Source organism: Schistocerca serialis, chromosome 4, assembly GCF_023864345.2.
Source record: "Schistocerca serialis cubense isolate TAMUIC-IGC-003099 chromosome 4, iqSchSeri2.2, whole genome shotgun sequence".
Classification (NCBI taxonomy): Eukaryota; Metazoa; Arthropoda; class Insecta; order Orthoptera; family Acrididae; genus Schistocerca; species Schistocerca serialis.
In genome coordinates this window covers 450,502,444-450,527,139 of record NC_064641.1, presented here as the reverse complement: position 1 = coordinate 450,527,139, position 24,696 = coordinate 450,502,444, and the positions used below count along the sequence as shown (strand labels likewise).

The following is a 24,696-nucleotide window of genomic DNA, read 5'->3' as shown; positions in this document are numbered from 1 at the left end:
CCTACAGCTGTATACTACTTCTCTACATAATTACCTTTCAGGTTTTAACCATTCATCATTCCTCTTAACGAAGTCGCAAAACCACAATGCTTAAAATACTGCCTCCTGGTACTATTGCCAAATCATGGCAGCATCTTGAATTCCTTCGTCGCAGGTGTTTGGAGTCGAGGCACTTTCACACGTTCATGAAGAGATGAAAAAATTGTTCAGTAAGTCCTATCCTTTCTTATAGTACAGAAACGGAAGTCTAGAGATGCCATTATTCACTAAGTTTTGGAGCTCTCAGAAAGGAGTATTTTAACACAACGAGCACAGAAGTTGTGCTTCCTGTGTTGCTTGGTCACTACCTTGTACAAAACAATACCAAAACTCTGCGAAACGTTGTTCAAATCCTTACACTCCTTAGCAAACGATGCCATTGATACACAACTCATTCACTTCTTTCATTCGGTACACCTTCTTTTTGGTATGAATGTCAACAATTCAGAAAATATTTGCCACTAAACCGAATTACGGAATGCATTTGGCGGTATTTTCATCCCCAATGCTGCTATTGTAGGCGAAAGAGTTGAAGTATGACTTCCTTTATTTCCCAGTTAGAAAATCTGACACATTACGTAAGTCAGTGTAGCGACTGTATTTTCCATTGACCACAACTTTTCTTATACTTCCTACACAGATAGAATTAAAATTTCGTCACGGTTCAGCTGAAACTGCAGTGGGAAATTCACTAAATATACAGCTGGAATATGTGCTAAATATGTTCAATTTACAAGCTGTTACGTAGTCGCGAATAAAAACAGTGATCCAGGAAATGCAGAATTTGTTTCTTTTATTCCATTCTATGATCGAAAACAACTTTTTTCCTGATATTATCGACTGTGGCTAGTGATGACCATCTTTACATCTGAAATATGTGTAAAATATGTGCTTGCGCGGGTGAGGCTGCAGTCAGAAAGCTAGTTGGAACATGATTATGTTAATTCCTACAGCTAACATAGTCAGTCTGAAACAGTCAAATGTAGCGGTGTACCACCAGACAAAATTGAACAGTTTCCTCTGAGAAAGAATAGTGTTCATGAACTTATGTGTACGGAAACTGTCCGTAATATGTGAGCACTGAAAACTCGTTGTTTATTTGTACCAGAATATTTGTACGACGTGGTTATTGCTCCTCTTCTGTAAGGCTAGGTACGACACAAATCACCTACATCTCTCGTGGGCTAGTGTTGGCACACGGTATTTTCGAGAAGCCAAAAACGCGCCGGAAAAGCTGTTCTGCGGGTATTCGGACAGGCACAAGTAATCAACTCGGAAAGCAATGAGGAAAACATGAAGATAAACTATCATATGCGGTCTCTGATGCTGTTCGTATAGTTTACGACTCACTCTGTTGTTATTTTGATGTTGGACTCCATTTTCACGTCAGCATGTGACCCGTATATGAATCAAGTTCCTAAGCTTAGTTGTATGACAGTTAATCCATCGGTTTTAAACGACTTTTTGAGCTTCCTGCAGGATTCATAAATTACATGAAAACACTCGAACGTAATACGATATTAATACTCGTAATTTTGCTCGAAAGAGATACCATTACGACCAGTAATTTATAAAGGAGATACATCCAGTTTACAGTCTTCCGCGATCAGGACCAGAGGACCGCACCATACTACCGACCGGCCACCATATCATCCTCTGCCATGTGGGATCATGGGGATGTGAGGTGAGGTGTGTGGCAATCACAACGTTCTCCCGTTGTTGGTCTTCCAATTCTTCAAGATGCTACTTCTCATTTAGGTAGTTCGTCAGTTGGCATGGCGAGTGCGCCCCGTTTCAGTCGTCCCGCTAAGGAAAAATCCCTGACAGTACCTGTAATCGAACCGGAGCCCTCCGCATAGAAGTCAGCCGTGCTGACAACTCAGCTATGGAGGCGGACGAGCTTACATACTGAGCATAAAACGAACTGTCGTTGCTGGAAATCTGAAATAATGTCAGAAGTATCAGATATACACCAAAAGCGTTCACCGAGCGCTGTAAGAAGAAAGCCTTATGAGTAGTGAAACTGAAACTCACCTTGACTGTGAAATTATCCAATTGGATCAACAGTTGAGCCGGACTTCTTTTACAGCGCGTCCCTTTTGAATAGTTTGTTTTAATTTGTAAGCTCTATACTAGTGTATTCTCATAAATTTAATTAACATTCAGTAATCAGATTCAAGATACACGTGATTCAAGATACACCTTTTGTAGTTCCTCGTCGCAGTGATCTGATATTTTATCGCAGTGATCTGATCTTTTATCGCTGTCGGAAATCCTTGCGTACTTCAACTACTTGTTCGATGGTTGTAAATCGTCATTATCATTGGTGAGGTTAGTCACAAGTTTCCTGTGTAGATCACTTCTAAGCCGATTTGTTATCTTGGTGTTAATTATTTCTGTCGTAGACCTTGGGACTGTTCCGGACACTTCTGCCAGATAGGATGGTGGATAATTACAATATGTCTGCCGCCATTATTGCTTTACGGATTGTGAGCTGCTGTTTTGAAAATGCTGGATCACATTACAAACTTGTTTCTCGTACAACTGCTGAGTACCTGTTAACCACCTCCCTCCTTCAGTTAAAACGGATTTTCAGCTCATTTAGAAGGATGTCATATTTCGTAAAAATTCACCTTGTTCTACACACGGTATTAACGGTAATTGTTTACAGCAAATCACAATGGTTTTGGGGAAGTCGAGGCAAACAATTTGATATAGAACGCCTATGATCTTTCAAGTTGGTAACCTACCTCAGATTGGCCTGCCAAAGAAAGATATAAGCTACAACACACGCCCATCTCGCTTCAATATGCTTCGTGCAAACGCGAATAGGACTTTTCTTGTAGGATATTTAATGTATTTTAATTTTGTAGTGCGGTATGTTTTCGCTAGAGGCCGCAGTTTTGAGTTAATCAAGAAAAACGTACACAGGTGACATTCAAAAATACCCCAACTCACATTCTCTCGCCCTATCAGTCTGGATTTTTAGTATGTTGTTATAGTTCTCCCTTCTACCAATGTACATAAATTTGAGACTACACAAATTATTTCTCATATTCGATCTTTTTTGCTCTTCACTGACTGGGCTATTACGACGCCGGTTTAGTCAGCTGCTTCTTAAGCATTACTAATTTAAACTTTCCGGTGAGGGTATTGAAAGAAACAAAAGACTTTCCTAAACGTTAGCCAGGGTGAAGTTGTGGCTCCATCAAAAAGTCAAACATGCTACGGGGACGGTATCAACAAATGGTCCCTAGATGGGAGAAATGGATTCGTCGCCAGGGTCGCTATGTTGAGAAATAAATATGTAGACGTGATGAACAAAGATGAAGAGTGTTAAAACCGTACGTTTTATTTAAAAAACTTTAGGAGTTTTCACGTAAAAAAATTCGAAGGCACTACAATTCACAAAATAGTAAAGTAAAATTGACACAACGTCAATTTGTAGTTTTTAAGTGTACGACGAAGCCGGTGGAGTCATAGTCCAGTCGATGAAGACCAAAAAAGGTCGAATATGGGAGACAATTCGTGTGGTACCAAAATATTCTACAGTGGTAGGAGAGAGTGCCATGAACAGCATACTAAAATTTCTAACTGGTTGAGGATGGGGCGAGTGTGAAGGGTGAGAGTGTGTTTGAAGATCACTTTTGTACTTTTTTTCTTGAATAACTCGAAAATCGCGGCCTCTAGCGAAAACGTATCCAGCTAAAAAATTGAACTAGAATACATTTCCTACAAAAAGGTCCTATTATTTTTTGACTATGGCTAATAGTTGGCGCGAAGATAGCAAGAATGTTTAAAATTTGGCGCGAAGCTCATGCGTTGTAGCTCAGATGGTTTTCGTATGCCAAACTGAGGTAGTTTCCCGACTTCATAGATCACAAGGATCCCGTGTCAAATTGGTCGTCTTGCCTCCCTATACAGTGGTATGTTGTAAACATTTGTCGTTTACACTCTGTATTCATTCCATTTAGTTTTGATTGAGGAGATTCTGCTGCTCATATACTCGTGGTACAAAGTCTTATGGTCCTATGCAGCAGTGATCATCTTCGAAAAAGGGCTCAATTCTTATAGATGTAATAGACGTTCATACGTCCAACTGTCACTCACATCAAACACAGTAAGTTGGATCTTGTCTTCCTAACGTTTATTATTATTATTATTATTATTATTATCCGCGTACGGACCATATTTCATCAAGCAGGCCTTTTAATTTCGTTTCCCTGATGTTCAATATGGGTCTTATTCTCTCTCTCTCTAAGTTATTGTTCTTTCTTCAGTCCACATGGTTTCAGATCTTTTTGGAACCTCGTTCTCAGCCTGTCATGCCTAACAATTTACCTTTTGACTTCTACTACCAATGCTTCTGTCTGGGCTTTCCCTAGGTCTTTTTGAACTTATTGGATCCATGGTACATTTTTTAAATTTCCGATTTCCTAATCATGTTTCTCAGTCCCAACGTTTGGCGTATAAAGCTTCAGGCTTGATCGCCGTGTTGTAATGTCTAACCTTTATACACTACAGCACTAAAGAAACTAGTGTAGACATGCGTATTGAAATACAGAGATACGTAAACAGGAAGAATACGGCGCAGCAGACGGCAATGTCTATGTAAGACAACAATTGCCTGGCGCATTTTGTTAAGATCGGTTACTGCTGCTACAATGGAAGGTTACCAAGGTATAAGTGAATTTGAACGCGGTGTTATAGTCGACACACGAGCGATGGGAGACAGGATCTCCAAGGTAGCGAAGAAGTGGGGATTTTCCAGTACCACCATTCCACGAGTATAACGTGAATATCAGGAATTTGGTAAAACATCAAATCGCCGACATCGCTGCGGCCGGAAAAAGATCCTGAAAGAACGAGACCAACGACCACTGCAGAGAATCGTTCAACGAGACAGAAGTACAACCCTTCCGCAAATTGCTGCAGATTTTAATGCTGCGCCATCAACAAGTGTCAGCGTGCGAACCATTCAACGAAACATCATCGATATGGGCTTACGGAGCCGAAGTCCCGCTCGAGTACTCTTGATGCCTGCTCGACACAAAGCTTTTCGCTTCGCCTGGGCCCGTCAAAATCGACATTGGACTATTGATGACTAGAAAGATGTTGCCTGGCCGGACAAGTATAGTTTGAAATTTTATCGAGTAAATGCACTTGTACGGGTATGGAGACAACCTCATGAATCCATGGACCCTGCATGTCAGCAGGGGACTGTTCAAGCTGTTGGAGGCTCTGTAACGGTGTGGGACATGTGCAGTTGGAGTGATATGGGATCCCTGATACGTCTAGATACGACTCTGGCATGTGAAACATACGTAAGCATCCTGTCTGATGACCTGCATCCATTCGTGTCCACTGTGCATTCCAACGGACTTGGGCAATTCCAGCAGAACAATACGACACCCCATACGTCCAGAATTACTACAGGGTGACTCCAGGTACACTCTTCTGAGTTTAAACACTTCAGCTGGCCACCAAACTCCACCGATATGAACATTATTGAGCATATCTGGACGCCTTGTAACGTGCTTACGGATTTATGGGCAACCCAGTACTACTTCAGACATTAGTCGAATCCATACCACGTCGTGTTACGGCACTTCTGCGTGCTCGTAGGGGCCCTACACGATATTGGATACTGGGCAGGTGTACCAGTTTCTTTGGCTCTTCAGCGTATGTGAGGGTGCGCACTGCTTGTTGTAGCTGTTATGAGTTCCCTTGTAAGCTCTCTTGAATTTCTGTAATCTGACTGTCTGTGTTTCGTCTACTATCCCCGACAGTTCTATGTTGTCTCCGAGATAGCTGCAATGTCTGACCCTTATGGTTTGCCCATGTTTCATATTTGATTTCTATAAGTTATGTTTACTGCAGATAAATTAAATTCAGTTTCTTCAGCGTATTGTTTGGGGACTTCTATATGTTTTACTGCTGCTTATTATTATTAACTTTTTAAGTGCATATTGTGACATATTTCTGTGCTTTAGTAAAGGATACGAGTAATGGCTCCGTTCAAGGTTTTGTAGGTGTGAAGAACGGTAATGGAAGGCAACAACAAATTTTTGGTCTTGTTGATTACTTTCTCTGTGCAAAAAAACATGGCTCTGAGCACTATGGGACTTAACATCTATGGTCATCAGTCCCTAGAACTTAGAACTACTTAAACCTAACTAACCTAAGGACAGCACACAACCCACAACACCCAGCCATCACGAGGCAGAGAAAATTTTCTCTGTGCATCAACCCCTATTTTCTTGTTTCCTCTTTCTACATTTAATAGGTAACCATTAGTCGTACATATGGCACACTGCTATACGGCAGAGAGGTGGTTCATATACTGTGATGAGCTACGTGGAATGTGCTCTGGTATGAGTCACAAAGCGGGCTGGTAGTCGGACGGTCACCACCCGCCGGTAGTGCGGGCTGGCGCTGGCCGCCTGTAGTGCCTGGTAGCCTAGCTGCAGGCGCTGAGGCGGCGGGCGCGCGCGCCAAGGTGGTGTCGGCACGGCGTGGCGTATTGATTGACTCGCGGCGCAGCCCGCCTCCTGTTTACGGTTGCTGCTGCTGCTGCTGCAGCTGCTGCTGCTACAGCCGCCGGCTGCCGGCAGAGGCGTCGCGATTAAGCGGAACTCGTGCGGCGTCACGGCCCTGCATCCAGGAGAACTGCAGCCAGCGCGAAGGCAAAGCACGAACACTGCTTCGAAGTCTGCGAGATCCCACTAGTTTAATCGGAACTTCGTCGCCTGTGTAAACTGCACAACTCTAGAACTATAAAGATCAAAAAAACAAACTCATGATCGCCAGGTGCATATACAATCACAATAAACATATAATGTCATAAGTAGTACATTTTTCAAGGGGACATTCCGGATCGTCTCTTTTCGATTTTCTTAATATTTGTAGTATTTGAAGCTCAGGGCTTGAACATAAATTTATCGAAGCAGTAGACATAATTTTAAAAAATCTCTAACGAAATCACATTTGAAAATTCGATTTTCGACCGCTGTTAAGTACAAAACTTTTCGAGTGAATTAACATATTCGCTCGTAGACAAATGCGTAGTGTACAAGCCGCAGACACCTGAAGCCACTGGTTCGGATCTAGAAAGTATTTTTATTTAAATTATATCTTTATTTTCAATACATCTGCAATTTTAACTACTAATTGGATGTAACTGGGAGTATTCACAGTAAATTTAATATAAAAAAATCAAAATACCATATTGAAATAAAAGAGTTTTTTATTTCTAGATATTGAACATTTATATTGGTGCATATAATTTTTTCATTTAGCACTAAGGCATTTCGCATTGCAGTATTAAAATTTAATTTATTCTCTCTAATTAAAAATCAAAAGGTGTTATATTTACTAATAAATTGAGATTCAGTATTTGTAATCGACACTTCCATTTGAAAATAAGTTTAAAATTTAAATAAAAGTAAAAAAATGCTTCTAACTTGAATCAAACATTTAACTTCAGGATTACTATACTTGCAAGCTGCGCAATCAGCAACTAGCTACTCGTACTTTGTTTATAAACATGAGATGTTTTGTACTTAACAGCTGTCGGGAATCTTCTAATTTTCAAACACCATTTTTTCGAGTTTTTTTAGAATTACGTTATACAGCTTTAGGAGACTGATGTTTGGGCAAATGGAAGAGTTATAGTCCAAAAGGTTCCATTGTTAACACTATTCTGAGTAGGAGACACTGAACTGTCGTAGTATTAGCTGTCGTAGACTAATTCACAATGCAGGATCTCGAACACAAATCGGAGTTTTCTGACAAGAGACTTTTTTTCTGCAGTAGACAAAATATTCTGTGTTTTTATTTTATTCTCAATTAGATGCACTTCACGTGAAACCCAGTTAGAAACAATATTACACAGAAAAGTATTCAGTGGCATTAGAAAGGTGTATGAGCACTTGAAAAGCTGCTAAACGAAGCCACATCATAATGAGCATTATGATAATTAGCATACAGTAACCTCACACAATACTCTGCCAGAATCTAAATAATACTTCCTTAATCATGCGTATGTAATGTAACTCAGAAGCCGCAATGGAGTTCAGATTTCTGTTTTCTTTACGAGTTAATGCCTACATTCTAAAGTCTAGCACAATAGCTCGAAAAAGTTTGCTCAGTAGGCCGCCTTCACGATAAATTCCAATCTAAAATTAATTGCCCCGAAGTTTTCAATTCTGGCTAGAAGACAGTAATACCGTTTGAATCGAAAAAGGAAAAAATAAAGTTAACAGCTATTCAATACACCGCTCCTTATTTGAATGCAACATAACTAATCTATATCTTTAGATGAACAATAGTTCTGCATCAAATAATAGAAACTGTTTCCTAATCTTCAAAACACAGTACTACATAAAAGTAACAGAATATAGTACCATCTCAAGTACGGTTTCAGTTAATATTTAAGAATACAATAAAATGTTAATGATATGTACGTGTTTCCCGTAAATGCAATAACAAGAGAGAGAGCAAGAAACAGTCGTCTTCTTCAGGTGCTTCGAGCTGTGTTATTATGCGTACTGAGACTCCAATGAAACTGTCATTACGACACATTTCGCATTACCTGAAGAAGACGACTGAGTTTGTAGTCGAATTATTGTGCAGCCCAGACACTGTATTCTTCTCTCAGATTCATTGTGGCTGTCTCCTATTGTGTTATACAGGGGGGGGGGGGGGGAGTAATACCCAGACATCTGCATTCTGTAGAACAGGCCACCAAAGTTTTGTCTTCTGTTTCTTTCACCACAATTCTCGTCTACTTTCCAAAGATACTGATGATAATGGCGCATAAAAATATGTCGAACCTTTCTCGCGCTGTGCAGTAAATCGAATGATTTCGTTGCACACCAACCAACAGTAACGTATCTTTTGTGCGTCATTCAGCACTCAAAACAGGCAACCGATCGAGGTAGCGCTTTGGTTAATGCAGTGGAATGCCGTTCAAGAATATCTGTATTTAGATTTGTCGCGATATTTTTAAAGCACTTAGAGTGATTGTCGAAATCGTTTCTTTAAAAAAAGCCACTGATAATTTTCTTCCTCGTCCATGACGAATCCGGACTAGTTCTGTGTTAAACCCTAATCTTCCACCCTTTCACGTGGTTTACGCGTTCTTTTTGTCACGTTCGAATAACGATCATGTGGTCACAGTGCACTGGTTACTCCACGTGTATGTGATGGCCACATTCGACGGCACTTTTTCAGTACAAGAGGAAGTTAAAAGCGAACTTTTTACTCTGTCGTTCCCAGACCAGGATTCCTCATCTCAAATTGATGCCTTTACCATTCTCCATCATTCTTGAAAGTTTGTAAGATCATCAAGGAATCACCCCGTATATGCTAGCGTACTCCGCTAACGCCACCCATTTTTGCCTGTTCTCTCTGCTAGCTGTATGGTGGATCCAGAAGAAATTTTGTATAGTGACATGGAATATACTAAGGTGGGCGTGGCGACGATGATTTAATTTATTCTATCATTCCGAACCGTGTTGTCCGCCTCCACCTCAGCAAATTCTGTTGCATCCATGTAAATTACTTCCAGTATTGCCATCGTTACAATTTACATTAAAGAATTAAGTCTTCATTTTGCAAACTTACAGATTTCGTAAATGTAGAAGTGTCATCTTGTCCAATTTCATTGATATTATTATTCAATGAATAGCATTAATACACCGTTACATTGCTGGTAAACATTTATTTATCAGTATAGCACATTTGGTTCTTAAAGACAAACGACTCTTAAAAAGATAACAGTATTTCATCAGTCAATAGTGTTGAACTTCTTTCGAAATTTAAGGTAGGCGGAACCTACTCATTCCCCTGAGCCTTTGTAGACTTCGTGTATGGATAAAGAAATTGTGTTGCATAGAAATGATGTTCCATTAACATGTGCTGATCCTTTCATAGAAGCTTCTGTTTTCCAGGAAATATCACGTTCGAATTTATAAAGGGGTGATCAAAATGTTTCCATTTGGAGACCGTTCGTTCCAAAATCGGTATGCCAATCTGGAAAAATCACTGTGAGCGCTGAGGCAATCATCCCACCGACGCACCAGGCTGAAGATACCCGTTTGGTAAAACACCCTGGCCTATTGTTTGAAGAAGACTGTAACTGCCTGCTGCACATTCTCGTCCGAAAACAATCATCGACCTTCAAGGCTTTGTTTATGGGACCAAAGGCGTGATAATCGCATGGGGAGTGGTAGGGACTATATTGCGTGTGCTCGAATGTCTCCCACTTGAGTTGGCGTAGCTTCTGCGTTACGGCATTTGCAATGTGAGGACGTGCGTTATATGAAGCAGAAGCACCGCTTGTAGCAGTTTTCTAGGACGTTTCGCCTTAATTGTTTGATGACCGACTACCTGTATTTGTCCTTCCCCGTTGGTCCTGTTTGTACACAATTGGTAATAACGTCGCCATAGTTCACGTTTCGCAGTTACCGCACGCACTTCATAAATACACGAATGTCGCCTTAATCCCTTGTCTAAATGTCGATGTTTGTATAGCAGCGTCAGAGTCGCGCTACATTGCATGCAGGTTGCAACAACGCCCCAATACTGAAACTTTTTGATTGTCTTTATAGAATATCCTCCAAGAACTTGCAACGGACAGACGTTTGCGATATCCGTGTGTAATTCTGTGCACTCGTGATTTTACGAACCCAGCGAAATCATATTACAAGATATACTTTCGATGTGCTCCATGGTTTTATTGTTTCTCTCTGATATTTAGCCACCTCGAAACTTCCTGTGAGCTATCAATCTTTTAGCACTGACCAATACGGCAAAGTTAATTAATTTTATTGTGGAGTACGGTCTTCTCATGCCCTGTATGAATTTACATACCGAGATAACTGCCTTTGCTCGCTGGTATCCTCAGTACGTTTCTTCTTTTCTCTCAATGAATACAGACTCCATATAGACTGCAAACAATTTACGTGGACGCAAATAAATTAAGACGCCTTAATTTTACTGGACTCATACTAGGTGATTCCAGAAATAAATGTAATTAATTCGAGAATAACGCTATACTCTCAACATATTCAAAAAGTGCGCCTTGTGACTGAATGCGTCCTAAATGAATTCGAGTAGGAAAGAAATGACAGTGTGATAGCACGGTTCCTTAATATACGGCACATTCAGACAAGCGTAACCAAACTCGACAGTACATAAAACAAATTGGGCCCTTCCTGTAGAAGCTTAGATTCGTATCCACCGCTTTGATCTCCCTAGTAGACTGGACGAAAGAAAAGATATTGGAAGTTGGGGTTTGACGGGACCAATTTTAAAGTAAACTAGGGCGGTAATTAATTTTTGGCTGCTGTAATTAACCGCCTTTCAGACTGAAGCTTTGCCACCGGAGCAGTGACCAGGCTGCTACCTCGAACATCTGCGCCCCGCAATAACCTCACAAGATGAGGAGTCGCTGCCAAAGCGGCCAGGCTGCTGCCGCCGTGCGCGACATAACGGGTGCCGCGTTATGTTTCATCGCCTTCAGCATCAAAGGCAGTAGTACCAATTTCTGTGACACTGGTTTCCAACCTGAAGGTAATTGCCCCATAAAGGGTGAAATGAAATTTTTTGAGAGGCAAAAACAAAAGAGTTTGATCATGTTATGGCCGCGGAACTATTTTTTTAAAGACCATTGTTGTTAATGCTATTTCGTGAAACTTGAATCCTGATGAGGACTTCATAATTTTTTAAATACTACTATTAATGTGTGACAGTCTTTGGTAGAATTTTCAGCTTGAGAAATAAATGTATGAACGTCATCTTCTTCACAAAGACCTCCCACCACACGTATACTTTGCGCTACGAATCTATGACAGTGAAACCAAAACATTCATCAACACTGATGAGCCAAAAAATTACGACCACCTACACTTCCCGTAATCTGCGAGCGGTTAGTTTCTGGGGGCGGAGCTGGCGCCCGATAGTGTACCAGCTGGGTTTCATCGGATTCAGATAAACAGAATTTGATGGCCAAGATATGAACGTGAGTTCACTGTCATTTTCCTCAAACTATGCAACACGATGTGACGTGCACAGATGTCCTGCTGGAAGATGCTATCACTGTTGGGGACGACATCAAGCATAACGGATCACAAATGGTCCCTGATAATGTTGACGTAGTCTGCAACTGTCATGGTGTCTTCGATTAGCGATTAGTACCGCAGGTCCCATGGAAGCTCAGGTGAATGTCCATTATATAATATTGCTCCCACCGGCCTGTGTCCTTGGCGCACTGCACGGGCAGCCTTTCGCTTGGACGACAGCGTATATGGACACGACCGTGGACCTGGTTTAACAATTAACCGGATTCATCCGACCAGGGGACACGATTCCACTGAACCACTGTTCAACCTCGATGATCCCGTGCCCACTTTACTCATAATTGACGATGTTGTTGAGTCAGCGTGAGAACACGTAGGTTCCTTTGCTGCGGGATGCCATGTTCAACAATGCGCGCTGATCAGTGTGATCCAAAACACTTATGTCTACTCCAGCACTGTACTCTGGCGTCAGATCCACCACATATCGCCGCTTATTTTGATGTAGAGAGCGGGCAGGCCTCCATCCCTATGTTCTGTGATGAGGTATGAACGTTGAACTACTTGTTGCCCGCTTGTGGTTTCAGCATTCTTCAATCACTTTCTCTACATGCTCACGACAGTAGCGCCCAAAGAGCCGAGCAGCTTCGTCTTTCCGAGATGCTCGCTCCCAGGCACTGGGCCACAACAATCTGGCTTTTCTCAAAGTCGCTTAAGTCGCCGGATTTCCGCACTTGCGCTACTTGTCGTCGCTAGAGCGATTCGTTTCTGCTTTGCTCATATACTCTTGTACCACGTCACGTGCCTTGAGCGCCACCATTTAGCCTACAACTGTTGTTTGGCAGAACTGTTTTGGCTCATCAGTGTATATGGTTAATCATATCATGAAAATGTCGTCTCTGAGTGATAAGTAATCCCCTCAATGAACTGGAAATTGCTTCATTATTCACTTCGTAACAGATAAATAAACTGGTTGACAGACAACACTACAGTAAGAATACAATCGATACTATATTGCAGTAAGACCTTCACAGTATTACTGTTATTATTATTATTAGTATTAGTATTGTGTTTTAACGTCCGTGCGAATGGGAATACACCGGATCCCATCTGGTCACCCAAATTACACACGATCGGGCGCGGCTCATACTTGAATACGTATCCATCCGGGTACACCTCATGTTGACAGTTTTCTCTTTTCCTATTTCACAGAGGGGGTGGGAGAAATGGTGGCGTGAAATCCTTGATCATCAATCTACACGCCATTGCCCTAAATTAAATTTCAAACATCTCCGTAGTGTTTCATGAACTGGAGGCATGCAAAACTGTTGATAGTGAACCGTCCGTCTGATGGGGACGTTAAGCTTGGCGGACCCTCGGTGTTCTTAGAGAAGAGTGGGCAATGTGTTGGCACCGAGTTTCACTCTCTCCCTTTTCTCACCATCTCGAACACCACACACACACACACACACACACACACACACAAACACACACCGTTACAGTCATTAACACTTAGCAGATACACTTACACACATAGCTCTCATACTTCGTGAAGGAAAGGTCCCTGCGGGAGCGGAAATACAAAAACACTTTCCAGTTAGGCGGCTGAACCTGCCCTTCTGGGTCTCTCATGCCATAGCACTTTAATTTACTTTCCTTTACTCATTATTGTTATTATGATTAGGAGTGGTCAGAGACAAAGTAGTGGCGTCCTGAAGTCTTCCAATTTCTGCCAGCTCAGAAGTAAGGAGTCCAGCAGCCAAGTGGTTTACAAAAACCAAGGCTAGGTGTAATGTAAACATTTAATTCGATTAATTTTGAGTAGGGGTACAGAGTGAAGCAAGTATCGCTAGGGAGAGCAGTGGTGTAAAAGAAGCATATTTTGTAAAAAGTGTCTATCCTCAATGTGGGTAGTTGCCTTTCTTTTCTGAGAAGGGACTACAGGTTCCACTTGCGATGCCCTGAGAATTGCTTCATCATTCTGTAAAAACGGTTGTCAGAAACAAGCAGTACCAATCGTCTCATTGATTCATGACTTCGTGGTTTAATAAAAACTCAACAGAAAGTAAATATCATTTATCTTTCAAAGAAAATTCTTTTCCATTCTAAAGTTTAGTCAGGTTCTAGATGTTGATGGTGGAGGGGGGGAGGGTGACTCAAAGGGCTGTGGGAGGGGAGTAGCAGTTAATATCTGACTGCACTGAGGGGTAAGAGTCTCAGAAAGTTACAAGGATGTGCACGCTCCCTTCTTACAGAGCGAACTCATTGTTGATTTAATTCCAAGGAGGTGACTACGTGAAAACTAATGAATCCTTTCAGTAATATTCTCGTCACCCCCATCATATATTGCCTTATGGTAATATTTTGCCCATGACAAACGTTAGAGAAGTTTAGTTTAGTTATGTCCTGTTCCGTAGATCATTTTCACGATTATTTTATCGATATGTTGTGGAACAAGACAGATTACAAGATATATATACACACACATGAATTGTGCTAATATTAATATTACTGAAATTTTTAGTTCTACACATGCAACTGCACTTAATATACACCAGATCTGAAACAGAAACTCTCGTCCATGGAATAGAAGGAGTTGTCCAAAAGAAATGAGCAACTGACAGCTTCAATAACGGATAGGAAAGGTCATTTTTTCCTCTAGTGTTGTACCTATGAACATGACTTTTCTTCGCGAATTGAGATGTATTATTTATAACGAATTTCACTAGCGAATATATGTATTCTGATAGTGCAGTTAAAATACCTATCTCCTTGAATAGGTGCCAACATGACGTCCTTGGGTGAACACCACTAATTATTCTCACTGCTCTCTTTTGTGCAATCAGTACTTTATGTCTAAGTGATGAGTTACCCCAGAAAACTATTCCATAAGACATAATTGAGTGGAAAGTGCAAAGTACCTTAGACTATCGATTATACGAAGAGCGAAAGAAGCTGAACTTAATTGTTTTAGAAGCTCAGTAATATGCTTCCTCCAGTTCGTCATCAACGTGAACACCCAAAAATTTGGAGAAATCTACCCTGTTAACTAGGCCCTGTTCATATGCTACATCAATTGTCGGTATGACTCTATTCCGTGTACAGAACTGGATATAGTGAGTTTTTTCAAAAGTAAGGGAGAGTCCATTTTCTGGGAACCACTTAATAATTCTTTAAAAGACATCCTTAACAATATCATCAGCTAATTTTTCTGGAATGCGATTTATTATAACACTCGTGTCATCTGGAAAAAGTACTGGGTCTTCTTGCTGAACGTTAAGTGAGAGGTCATTCACATGAATAAGGAACAGTATAGGATCCAAAATTGAACCCTGTGGGACTCCCTTTGTGATAACTCCCCATTCACTAGAATTGACCACCCTCCCAACATTATTTGTGTTATTCAGCACAACCTTTTTTTCTTTTTGTTCGTTAAGTATGATTCAAACCAGCTGTGTGTATAGCCTTCAATTCCATAAAACCCGAATTTTTCTAAGAGTGTGACATGATCCACACAGTCAAATGCCTTGGAAAGCTCACAAAAAATACCAACTGACGATAATTTGTTATTTAGGGCTTGTATTATTTGATGGGTAAATGTGTAGATAGCATTCTCAGTCGAGTAACCCTTCCAGAATCCGAACTGTGACATGCTGGGTAAATTATTTTCACTTAAATGTGAGCCTACTCTTGAATACATAACTTTTTCGAATATTTCAGAAAATGAAGTCAGCAATGAGATTGGTCTATAATTATTTAAGTCACTCTTGTCCCCTTTCTTATGAAGGCGTATTTCAATCTGTCTGGAAAAATTCCCTGTGCCAGCGAAGCATTACATATATCACTAAGGACTCCACTTATTAAATTATAACAACACTTCAAAACTCTGTTAGACTCCATCAACACCACATGAGCTCTTGTTTTTCAGTACATTTATAATTCCCTAGATTTCAGTGGGGGATGTAGGTGCTATTTCTAAAAGCTTAAAATCCTTGGGAATGGTATTTTTAACATATTTTTTTTTTGCATCTTCAACTGAACCCTTTAAGCCTATTTTTGCTGCTACATTCAGAAAGTGATTGTTAAAAATACTTGCGACTTGTGAATTATCACTCACATTATCATTTAGCTTTGTTGCTATTGTATGCTGCGCACTGTCAGGCTGCCCCGTCTCCCGTTTGACAATATTCCATATAGTTTTAATCTTACCAGAATGAGATTTTCACACTGCAGCGGAGTGTGCGCTGATATGAAACTTCCTGACAGATTAAAACTGTGTGCCCGACCGAGACTCGAACTCGGGACCTTTGCCTTTCGCGGGCAAGTGCTCTACCATCTGAGCTACCGAAGCACGACTCACGCCCGGTACTCACAGCTTTACTTCTGCTAGTATCTCGTTTCCTACCTTCCAAACTTTACAGAAGCTCTCCTGCGAACCTTGCAGAAATAGCACTCCTGAAAGAAAGGATACTGCGGAGACATGGCTTAGCCACAGCCTGGGGGATGTTTCCAGAATGAGATTTTCACTCCGCAGCGGAGTGTGCACTGATATGAAACTTCCTGACAGATTAAAACTGTGAGCCCGACCGAGACTCGAACTCGGGACCTTTGCCTTTCGCGGGCAAGTGCTCTACCATCTGAGCTACCGAAGCACGACTCACGCCAGGTACTCACAGCTTTACTTCTGCCGGTATCTCGTCTCCTACCTTCCAAACTTCTGCAAGATTCGCAGGAAAGTTTCTGTAAAGTTTGGAAGGTAGGAGACGAGATACTGGCAGAAGTAAAGCTGTGAGACGTGCTTCGGTAGCTCAGATGGTAGAGCACTTGCCCACGAAAGGCAAAGGTCCCGAGTTCGAGTCTCGGTCGGCCACGTAGTTTTAATCTGTGAGGAAGTTTCAGTTTTAATCTTATTATCCGCATTATTAATTTATGTCAGAACTCATAAGCTTCTCGACTTCTTAATGAACAGTAGTTCTGCATTCAGGCTGGCTGTATAGCAATGGTAGAAGTCAAACATCAGGCAAGGAATGACTTTATTGCTCATATGACGCGTTTCGGAATTTATCCATCGTCAGATCTCAAAGAGTGATTACGGCACGAAGATATGGCGTTTCAAGTTGTATGTGAAGCATCATATCTACGTGTAGTAATCGCTTCTGGATATCTGATTAATTCCGAAACGCGTCATATGAACAATAAACTCGTTCCTTGGCTGTTGTTTGACTTTTACCATTGCGAACCAGTCAAGTTGAATGGAGAACAACTGATAACTATAATTACCTGCCTCCTGCGTGACTTTATGTCACATTTATTTTACTGAAATTAAAACATTCTCGAAAATCTTGGGATCCCTGTAACCGATATCTTTGCAGTATCAATGTCGATTACAGGCAAAAATGGTCGAGGTTCTCGACTTCCCGATCGAATGAATTGTATGTATAAATAGTTGAGCTCGTACGGAAGTCTCAAAGCGCGAGTCTTACTCGCACCTGTCCATTTTTTGTTTTCCATTGTAACCGATCACTTTAGTGCAATGAATGGTACGACACGACTCGATTCCTGCTGTTATTCCCTTTAGATGAAACACTTAAGGAAAAGAGGTAAACAGTTGACAAAATATTTCATGTTTTTACTTTATGTAGTATATAAACTGAGACGCACAAATAAACCAAATTTCTCCCGTTATTACATAAAGAAATGACTGCAAGTATGCGCAATGATAACGTTTTACGCTACCACTCCTCTGTTGAGAAACTTTAGTGGAATGGACGTCGTGACAAGACGGGATCTGCTATGGACACTTTGTCCCGCTCTTCGTCTCACAAGGAAACGTCACCAACTTGCTTCATATTTTACCCACAAAAAAGGCACGTTTCCAAGATATCAGCCCCAGCATCGACCCAGTGGGGAAATTTCGGCTATAATTGTGAGTGTACACAGTTACGACCTTCTAAAGGTACAGCTTTTTTTTAAAAAACATGTGCGCGAACCGGTTGTGTGTGACTCGCTCCGCTCGACTTCTCACGCTTTGTGTCGAACTGCTGTACGTCGCTTTGTTCTCTGTGTCACAGTGCGCGGATTGTAGCCTGTAACTGGTGCCAGAAATCTCTTTGCTTTGAAAAATACTTTGTTTCGATTCACAAATGCAGTGTAAAAATCCGAAGGATTGCAAATTTCATAATACTTCCGTTGCTTAAATCAAATTCATTATGTATGTGGTAGAGGTTGATATACTATGTTCTCTTTTCACGTAAAGTAGCGGCCATTTCGAGCAAGATTTCAAAACGCGTTCACGTTCAGCAAACGTCTGCTTCCCCCAATTTCCCCCCTCCTTCGATATTCCGCAAATAGGGCTCTGATTATCACTCGGCTCTACTAAACTTCGCGTTCTGGCATTAGTCGGCTGCAGTTGGACGGAGCGAGTGACAAACAACCGTTTTGCGCACATATTTAAAATCCGTACTTTTTGAAGGTCATAACTATGTACAGACAGAATTATAGCCAAATTTTTCGCACAGGGTCGATTGCTGGGCCCGATATCTTGTAAGTGCGCTATTGTCTCCTTAAAATATGAGGTCTAGTCGGTGATGTTTCTTTTTAGGGATGACCACACACGCCCGTAATACTTTGTCCCTAAACATGAAGCTTAATATTTAAAAATTGCAGCTGTACAAACAAAGTTTCCTGGTGTAAGTGTTACACTGTAAATTACTTTCACAGACAAAAGTTTATATACTTTTTATCTCTTTTAGCCAATTCTAAAGAGCTTTAAGTGCAGTGGAATTAGAAGTCAATAATTAATTACTCTAGAATGTCTCAGTTAAATACAGTTCCGTCTAATTCCTTAACGAAATGTATATAAATTGCTCATGTTTCTCCCATTAATCAGTACTCACCGTTATGTGCGTAAATTCAAGGTTAACTGTCCAAATAGAACATACTGTACTCGAAACTAGCGGCATTATCGCCACTCATACCACCGTACGAACATCACTCACCGCGTCCCACTACCTTGTAACTGCCCCTACTGTTGATATGCTGCTACTGAATAATATATTCAACTGATACCATTTTTACTAAGGTGTGAAGCTCCAGCCAGCCAATGTGACCGAGCGGTCCTAGGCGCTTCAGTCCGGAACCGCACTGCTGCTACGGTCGCAGATTCGAATCCTGCCTCGGGAATGGATGTGTGTGCTGTCCTTAGGTTGGTTAGGTTTAAGTAGTTCTAAGTCTTGGGGACTGATGACCTCAGATGTTAAGTCCCATAGTGCTCAGAGCCACTTGTGAAGCTCCTGTTAATGTTTTTCCGTGTTTGCAATTTATAAATTGGGCTGTTTTGAAAACCAGCCTTATACAAACACAATTAGTTTATTTTTCATACTTACCCAGACTTGCTTCGACACCTATGTGTCATCTTCTGTGGGTCAAATTTTTATTTCTGTAAAGTACAATTTCAAATTTATAATAATTTAACTGTTATAGGCCTAAGAATTACAATATGTCCAATTTGCTTTGTCTTGTTTAGACACTCACCTTAAAATTACATCGCTAAATGAACTGAATTATTATACACCGGTCTTTTGTGCTCTTTTTCGTCGGTTTTTTTCTACTGCACGTCATTTGCTAACTATCCATGAAGAAAATTGTTGCGTATTTGCGAAGAACTGTTTCTTGGGTAGAGTTTATGTGCGTTTCTGTACTGCCACTCTTCCGTCCCTCTGTCTCTGTCGGCGCCTTCAGATTTCTTGTGACTGCGCTCTTCGGACTGCCACGCTGGCGTTCCTCTCTGCAGCGTCTCCACCAGCGTGTCGCTCTCTGATCACGTGAACACAACGCAACGGTTCACAGTAGCAAAACATGCTCCCCTCATGTGACAGCCTGCGAGCACAATGCTTTTCTCAGCGATACCTTTCTTACGGTACTTTCATAACCAAAGCTTAAAAATTAAATTCACCCTTCATATTTGACTACGATAATAGAAGTTTGTTGCTGTTTTACAAGCAGTTATTTCTGCTGAGTGTCTGTTGTCAATTTACAAGACCGAGAGAGATGGCGTTGTGGTTAGGACATTAGTCTCGCATTCGAGAAATGCAGTGTTCAAACCCTCGTCAGGTCAACTTGAGTCAGGTTTTACATACTTCCTTAAAACAGTCATGATGTACGCTGGCTTAGTTATGATGATTCCTTTGGAAATGTTACAGCCGTTTTCCTTCTGTGTTCTTCCCCTACACGTACTTGTGCGCAGCCTTAAATAGCGCACGAATGTAAATATGACCTCAGACCCTGCACTAGGCCATTTGAACAATGATTGGAGACAAATTCGACTATGCCCTTCATCTAGAAACCATTTCAACGTTAGTACAGAAAACTGATTCATGCTGTAAGATGGTGAACAACGCTTCTTCAAGAAGGTAGTCCTAACACCACCTCTGCGTCCCACGGTGTCGATTTTAGCAGTAAAAGACATTGCAATAGCCTCGAAACAATCTCACAGAGAAACTAGAACGTTAGCAGCAAGCCTTACTCCTGCATTACTCCGACTGGCTCATTAACGACTCCGATGCCCTGTTCTGTTCCCAGGAGCGGCGACCAGTACCAGGGGTCGACGGCCTCCGACCGGCTGGAGAACGTCACGCAGACAATATCTCGGCTCCTCGAGGGCTACGACATCCGCCTTCGGCCCAACTTCGGAGGTAAGGGTTAGCAAACAACAACCTCTTTCTCCGTGCTATTTAGGACGTCCCACTTCCGGGTTCCCGGGTTCGATTCCCGGCGGGGTCAGGGATTTTCTCTGCCTCGTGATGACTGGGTGTTGTGTGATGTCCTTAGGTTAGTTAGGTTTAAGTAGTTCTAAGTTCTAGGGGACTGATAACCATAGATGTTAAGTCCCATAGTCCTCAGAGCCATTTGAACCATTTTTGAACGTCCCATTTATATTGAGCAACACAAACAACTTTTTGTCCAGGAGCAAAACAAGGAATACACCAAGCAAATGTTGTTCAGTTGCCAGCGTGACAGTAAACAGCGTGATTTAGTTTATTGTAACTTTATTCGTTGCGAAGATTTCAACAGCAATACGTCTTTATTTGGTACTCCACTTCCTCTTCTCTACCGAGCGAGGTGGCGCAGTGGTTAGCACACTGGACTCGCATTCTGGAGGACGACGGTTCAATCCCTAAATCGCTCAAGGCTAATGCCGGGATGGTTCCTTTGAAAGGGCACGGCCGAATTCCTTCCCGGTCCTTCCCTAATCCTATGAGACCGATGACCTCGCAGTCTGGTCTATTCCTAAAAACAACCCCCAACCCCCTCCTCTTCTCTACACCTGTTCAAAAACGCATCACAGTGTGCCATGTACGTAAATATGGCGTGATTAAAAACGAAGCAGAAAATTGACTCTATTGCACTAGCAGAGCATTGTGACTCGGCCGCTATAAATAAATGGAAACATATGGGAAATGACCACCGATTTTCAGTCACCACCTTCGACTAAAGATTTCTTCGGATACAATATACACCGACGAAGGTAGGAAAGCTACCTGAGTGTGAAGAATGTGTGCGACCAGAACTGTAATTGCAGTAATGTCTTCTTATTTGCAATATGGGTAGACATAAACTGATGTACACAACTTAAGGACGTCTCATAATATCTCACTGTCAAGTAAAATAGTCCAATGAAATTTTGGACCATACGAAGAAAGAATTGCTACAGTACAGTAAAATACAGTACAGTACAGTATAGTACAGCTGAAAGAAATACGCAATGAGAACAGAAATGACGTTTTCATTCAGAGGCAATAATCACACTGAAGTCACCGCGATTCGTGAACGGCGGGACGTACTTCTTAATAGGGTATGTGATCACCACGAACGCCGGTACATGCTCTCTAATGTCTTCCCATGTTGGCCACGCCGTTGGCAAGGAGTTGTTTTGGTAGGGCGTTCCATTCCTACACTAATGCGGTTAACAACTGATGGATGGTCATTGGTTCATGAGCTCATGCTGAAATACGCCTCCCAACGTATCCCGCACGATCTTATTGGAATTTAAGTCGGGAGGAACCGGCAGGCCAATTCATTCGCCTAATATCCTCTCGTTCCAAGAGCTCCCCCACCTGCGTTGTTCGATGCGGTCACTCGTTATGTTCCCCAAAAATGAAGTCAAGGCCGAATCCACTCAATAAAAGACGCACGTGGCGGAGGAGTGCAGTGTCACGATAACGTTGAATAGAGAGTGTCCAAAGGTCTGGAGCTCAGTACGCCCATGCAACATTATGACATCCCACACCATGACACCTCGACCACCAAAACGATCATGTTTGACGACGCTGGACTTACTCTCATACGGCAAAAGGTGGCAACACGTAATTCACCCAGGAACGCAACTTCTCTAGACTTTTTCATTTGTTGATGCATAAAAGAAATGTATTGCGATATCCTAACAAGTCCAGCGAATATGCAGGGGGGTATCGCGCATGCCTCTAATTCACTTCAGCAGGCAACACTGAAAGCTGCGACGAGCTTTCATTCAAAGTGTTGACCAGTGTATCGCTGCCCATGGTCATCATTTTTAGTACCTTTGAACTCTTTACCCCTTTTTATTTCCCAGTGAGTTACAGTACTATAAAACGGTATTAAAGATTTCTGTTTAGCATCAAGTTAAGTGTTTTATTTATGTGAATACGTGATATGTTTTTGAATAGGTCTTTGGAAGAGGATGGTATTTAAAAAATAAGTTCTGCTGTTCATATCTTTGTAACAAACAAAGTTACTGAAAGGTGAACTTGTTGATTAATATGCTCCCACGTAGTTAAACAACTTTCACTTGAAACATGTTTTATTTTGCTTGTGGACTTCATGTTAGTTGAGGTGTCAAGATAAGTTAGATATACTGTGTATCACATATGGAAATACCAAGAATTTTTACAGAACTCAGAAGAGTATGAAGCTAAATTTGTGACTGAATTAAGGATTTATTGACAGTGAGGGTGCAGCTCCTTATCTCGGATGGTGGGTCATCGACACGCGTAAAAGTGTGTAGTGCTCGCTGTTGATATTGTGTGTTAATGATCTGGGAAACAACATTAATGGTAATCTCCGACTTTTTGCAAATGATACATTTATCTATACTGAAGTAATATCAGAAAGAACTGTCCAAATATCGAGTCAGATCTGGATAACACTACAAAGTTGGTCAAAGATTGACAACTTGATTTAATCTCCCTATCGTTGCTGATGGTGGAGGCATGCTGCTGCAATGCATTTTATTACGTCAAGATTACAGGTTTTCTCAGGTCGCACTTTATTCATCTTGATTATTAACAGAACATACACGATCGACTTGTTATTAAAAATTCCGTCGTCAGCTGTATCTTGGAAACCATCACATCTACATTCGTGACCCTAAACATATTACCCACCCGCCTAAGAGTATGTTGGTCCACCTTTGGAACGCAGTAAAGCAACGAGTTTGTATGAAATGGTTTCGACGAGTCCTTGGTAGGTATCTGGAAGTATATGGCACCAGATGCCTATGTACTTAAATTAAGGGCCTGTGGTTTGTGGCTGCACAATGGAGTCCCAGATGTTTTCCATCGGGTTCGTATCAGGAGATTGCTTCGGCCAAAACATGAACTATCATGTTCATCAAACCACTTAGGATCACTCTGGCCTTGTGACACACACAGTTAACCTGTTGGAAGATGCCATGGTTATAGGTGAAGATATAATCACTAAGAGATGCAGATGGTCCACAATAATCTTCATGCAGATCTCAGCTCTCATTGTGTCTCCATTGTATAATACTGCCATTACCGGCTTCCGTCTGTCCGTGCGGTGCTTGCTACGAGCAGTCGTTTGCCTGGTGGTCTATCCGAACACGACCATCCACCGGGTGTGACAAGAAACGTGATTCATCCGACCAAGCGACAAGTTTTTACTGACCCACGGTCCATTCAGAATCGTCCCGCGCCTACAGCAATAGTAATCGGCGGTTTCGTTGGGTCAACAGGAAGGTTCGCCTGCTGCGGGATCCCTTATTCAATAATGTGTGCATCAGCATTGTGCTACAGATCGCCACCTGTCCTCATTTAACCCTCCGATCTCCACGTTCTGCGACGGGGCGCTGACGACCCACATCATGTCCTCCAGTTGTGGTTTCACCACCCTCCAACCACTTTCCATAAGTACTCACGACAGTAGTACGCGAACAGCCAACCAAATTCACCGTTTCTGAAATGCTCGTTCCCAGGCAATCTGCCCTTTGGCAGAATCGCTTACTTAGTGTATTTCCTCATTTGCAATCCCTATCGTCGCTAGAATGATCTCTCACCCGCCTGTGCTTCCGCCTTAATGTGGCACGTGCCCGCATATCCACCACCTGGCATTCAGCTGCGCGTTAGGCAGCAGTCGTTACATTTAGGCTCACCAATGTACATCGATTCAATGGAACGTGTCCGTGCACTGGCCACTGCTGACCGGCCGTGTGGCCGAGTGGTTCTAGGCGCTTCAGTCTGGAACCGCGCGTCCGCTACGGTCGCAGGTTCGAATCCTGCCTCGGGCATGGATGTGTGTGATG

The 24,696-nt window shown here is 41.9% G+C and overlaps 1 protein-coding gene across 3 annotated transcripts in view; it reads left to right on the top strand.

Moving 5' to 3' along the window:
* Positions 1-24,696, top strand: part of LOC126475089 (gamma-aminobutyric acid receptor subunit beta-like) — a 297,362-nt gene that overhangs the window by 106,024 nt on the left and 166,642 nt on the right. For all 3 annotated transcript variants that reach the window (XM_050102659.1, XM_050102660.1, XM_050102658.1), the window contains exon 2: positions 20,700-20,812. In XM_050102659.1, the coding sequence (XP_049958616.1) occupies positions 20,700-20,812 (113 nt within the window). The remainder of the gene's footprint in view (positions 1-20,699; positions 20,813-24,696) is intronic.